The sequence below is a fragment of the Pteropus vampyrus genome, unplaced genomic scaffold, assembly GCF_000151845.1.
Source record: "Pteropus vampyrus isolate Shadow unplaced genomic scaffold, Pvam_2.0 Scaffold241, whole genome shotgun sequence".
NCBI classification, from domain to species: domain Eukaryota; kingdom Metazoa; phylum Chordata; class Mammalia; order Chiroptera; family Pteropodidae; genus Pteropus; species Pteropus vampyrus.
The window spans coordinates 658165-662645 of NW_011889022.1; the positions used below are offsets into that span (position 1 = coordinate 658165).

At 49.6% G+C, this 4481-nt stretch overlaps 1 protein-coding gene across 1 annotated transcript in view; it reads right to left on the bottom strand.

The window, feature by feature from the left end:
- Positions 1–4481, bottom strand: part of POU2F1 (POU class 2 homeobox 1) — a 46295-nt gene that overhangs the window by 8069 nt on the left and 33745 nt on the right. The window contains exons 10-11 of the mRNA XM_023519923.1: positions 1523–1664; positions 69–294 (exon numbers count right to left, since the gene is read on the bottom strand). Coding sequence (XP_023375691.1) covers positions 69–294; positions 1523–1664 — 368 coding nt within the window. The remainder of the gene's footprint in view (positions 1–68; positions 295–1522; positions 1665–4481) is intronic.

The following is a 4481-nucleotide window of genomic DNA, read 5'->3' on the forward strand; positions in this document are numbered from 1 at the left end:
CACGGAGTGACACGGGCGTGAGCCTGGCCTCCCCTGAAGCCTAAGGCACTCTCGTTCATTTCCCCCACCACATTTTTCTAAGCACCCCCGAGGCCCGAGGCTGACAGCACCTAACCTCGACCCCCGGAGAAGTAAAGACCTCGCTAACCTCCAAGAAACTCTTCTCTAAGGCCACACGGATGTTGGTCTCTATGCTGGTGCGTTTCTTCCTCCTACGGTTCAAGCCCTCAATCCCCACCCCTGGAGAATTCAGGGCACTTGGGCTGGAGACACCCGAGTCGGAGGAGAGGTTCTCTGTAAGAAAGAGGAAAACACGGAAATCAAAGTGGCTGAACATAACACGAGCGCTAAGCACGGCGACAAAGGCGACCAAAGCGTTTTTGGCTACGAGCACGGAGCAGTTCTCATGAGCTGCGCTAAATGCCGCTCGCCTCCGCTGCTCTTACCGGCGTCTGTCTCGGGCGGTTAACTACATTCTCACGTTACTCCGGTTTCTGTCTCTGAGAGAGCAAAGTTCACTCCTGCTATCCTTAGACTGAATTCTACGCCTTCTGAGTTCTGTTCCTGTGTTTTGGTTTTGTTTGCTTAGTTATCAACTCCAGGGATAAAACGAAGAAAGCTTCTCGGAAATCATCGCATGCTTATTATTCATTTTGCAAATGACCTCGCATTTTATTGGAATCATCTAGGGCAACTCACTCCCACTCCAAAACAAGACAAAACAAAAAAACAAGTAATGAAACCCTTCTCAATTCCTCGAAGTCTGAGCAAGGTCCTGTCGCCTAACCGAGCAGCGGCCCTGAGCATCGCAGGCCTCCTCCGAGTTTCCTTCCCCTCTGCATGAAGGTGGAGGAGGCGGCCAGCGGTTCTCACCTGTGTGGCTCAGTGAGCTTACAGGTGCTGAGGCCTCACCCAGAGCTATGGAACCAGACTGTCCGGGTGTTGTTACAGGTCTGTCTTCCCACACACCTGACTTCTGTTCACATCTACAATGAGAACCACAGTTTAGGGGTTCTCCACGGCTCCTGACAGCTCTCACGGTCTACGACTCTGTGAGTCAGAACCCAAGTGTTCAGAAAGGGCTCTCAGCACAAAACTCATCAGTGAAAACTAGGCGCTCAGCTTCTTGCTCATGAAATGTGCGATCACTTCAGCAACAAAAGCAAAAATATTATCGAGAACAATTTATGATAATTCATGGAGAAAGAACCAATAAGCTTGCTTTTCTAAATACACCGGCCTTCTTAATCTCTTCCTTCAGTTGTCCCAGACCCTGGCTCAGATTCGAGAAATACCCCAAGGCTAAAAGTTAGTGGTGACTGTGTGAGTCGTGATCACTGTAAATAAATCGGCTCTCCCATTTATGCAGCCACGCTCCGTAGGATTCTCCCAGGGCTGGGAGCCTCAGGGTTCTGTAGCACCGATAATACAACGAGAAGTAGAAACCCCAACTTATGCAGCGCCCCCCCGCCCCCGTGAGAGTCCCACGGACAAAGAGGACATTTCTTACGTATCCACTCACCTGCATCATTCAGCCACTTCTCCAAAAGCGGCTTTAATTTGCACATGTTCTTAAAGCTGAGGTTCAAGGCTTCGAAGCGAGAGATGGTGGTCTGGCTGAAGTCGTTCCCGTACAGTTTGCCCATAGCGAGCCCGACATCGCCCTGCACAGCAGCCCCGAGCAGGAGGAGAGGACGAGAGAGAGGACAGTCATCCCACCAGCGCCTCTGGCCGGCACTGTGAGCCCCGCCAGCAGCTGCGCAACGGCGAGCCTGTTCCGTTCCCGCACGACCTCCATCCCCATGCTGGGCGGGGTCTGGGGAGGACACTGTCACTTAGGCCTTGATCGTTACAGCATCCAACACCGTCCCACGCTCTCTCCATTCTGAATCTCTTCTCGCTACCTTATGTAATCATCGAGATGCCAAATATTTCCAATAAGTCTCAAAAGATGGTGCTGATGTTCTAATAAGCCCTGAACCGATGTGCCCCAAGTAACTTAAGCAACCTTAGAACTCGGTTTACCTGCATCGCCCACAGGGCTCACAGACGCGCTGTCCGGATAACCTCCTCAGGTGTCTGGACCGAACCAAACTTCCCTAAGTCACTTTAAAATTTAGAAATGATGCCTGCTTCTTTCTTTTTCCCCTTGTTAAGTATTTCTGGAAACACTGAAAAAAATCTATTTTCTGCCTTAGTTTAGATTTCAAAGTTGGTTAGAAAAAACAGGTACTCTAAAAGATGACTTTTGTAACCATGACAGAGACGGAAATTCACAGTAGAGAGGCCTGACCCATTTAGCAAACCCTCGGGGCACTGGAAGCTGGGTCACCTGACAGCGGCCAGCGGCCCCGACGCATCACAAAAGACACCTTTCTCTGTAAGCCCAGTCTTTCATTCACACAGTGCTTTTCTTCTGCCTGAATCTCTCTCGTGAAAGCTGGCAAAAGCCACGTTTTGGTCGTTATTTTATATACAGGTAACAGAAGCTTGAGTTTAAACGATTCGCCCCCTCATTTCGATCAGTGTAGTGACAGGCCAGAAAGGCAGCCCTTCTGGTCTCAAGAACAGCAGCGCTGATCCTGCCATGGGACGGCCACTCCCAGCCGCCCCGCAGCGCTTCGCTTCCTCTGGGCCGGGGTCGTCGCGGTCCCTGGACCCCACTGCAAGCCATCTTTTGGCTATTATACTATTTGTCAGCACCTGCACTAGGTGGCGGTCAGGGAAAGGACAGGACTTAAAAAGAAACAACCCCATTCTCGTCCTAGTAAACAACTTCTGATCAAAGGAGAACAGAAGTGTCGAGCTACGAGATGACATGCGCTGAGAACGCCTGGCCGTCCGCTGCTCTCCAGCCCATGCCTTCCCACAGGCCAGCCGCCAGCCGCCAGCCGCCAGCCGCAGGCGGCCACCTACGTTCAAACTGATTCACGAGTCCCCGGGCACCGCCAGCTACCCCGCCAGCGCGCGGCAGCCCCGACACCCGGGCACGGCCCCCACCGCCGCAGGAAGCTTCGCCGACGCTCTCAACGGACTCTCTCCAGAAAGGAAGTGGGCTGCCTCATGATTTCCTTCCAATCACAGTAACCCTGAAAAGTCGGGACCGTGAAATTGGGCACGAACGCCATCCATTACACTGCCACACAAATCTATGCATGGACGGACGCCACCTACGTTGATACCTGTACGCTCACTCGACACACGTCCACTAAGTGCCTACTGCATGTCACACCCTGGCGGACTCGCGCTTTGTGCGTCACGTGCATTCACGTCGTCGTCACTGTGTTCAGATGACACAGCTCTCTAGAAAACTGGGGCCAGCGACGTCTTCCAGTGCTCTGCACGTGAGACCTGCTGCTGCAGTTAGATGGTGAGAAACGTTTTCTCACACTGTAACCACATTCACCAAAAAATTCCCACACGCTTCTGCTATTTCTGTGAAAAGTAACAGCACTGACAAGTAGACAAAGCTGAAATTCCTGTTCGAAATCGCATCATGCTAAGAGTAAAATAAGAGCCATAAACAATGCCTTACGCTGGTGGCTCTGCCATCGACTAACCAACACCATGGCAGTAAACGGCAAATCCACCTGAGATTTACGATGCGATTCTAGTTCACATTTAAAGTATTTAATCGAATAGACAGCAACAGGTGCTCAGTTAATACACCAATTTTCGTTAACTTGATACTGATTTCACTGACTCGGTTAATTCGGTTTGATGTTTTGCAGCACCATCCTGGGCTCTCCCTCACAGAAGCGAGTGTTTGAGGCAGCTGACTCATACGCAATCTGAACTAGATTATAGCCCTTCGATATTTATTCAAAAGCAAAAAGAAAAGAGGAACAAAGATTGGGATTAGAAAATAACGAACGTGCCACATTAGATGAAAGTCTTCTACTTCCGCCTTCTAATTACATTTGACACCTACAGTAACCCTTTAATAAGCAATTAGCAGTTAGAAAATAACTAATGTTTAGAACAGCTAATTACATGTATATCTACTGAGAGAATAGGGATTTTTTTTTTGTTTTTTCAACTAATAACAAATGTTGTGTTTATATATAAAATAAATATAAAGCAACCTTTGAATAACTACAATTGAGGTAGATGATTTAAAAACCAATGATTTTCCCACCCTGCACCAATAGCATGTACTTGAATCCACAGTCGAGGTTTGTGAAATGTTGCCTCAAAGTCATTTTGAAAAATAAGGAGCAACAGTGCCAAGTAATAGGCTAAAACCATAAAGCAGAACGCCACACCACAGAGAAGCCCCTTTCTGTGAAAGAGAGAGCGAGCCGACGCGGGTAATATCTGGGTCAAATGCCACAGAAAGGCAGATCTCTGTTTGGGTAAAAGTTACAGACTTTAAAAGCCTTAACATTCCTGGCATATCGCTGAGGCAACGGTCTCCCAGGGAACCTGAGCGCAGGGCTGGCTGTGCAGGCCACGCCCCTCGCCCTCCCGGGAGCCCGTCA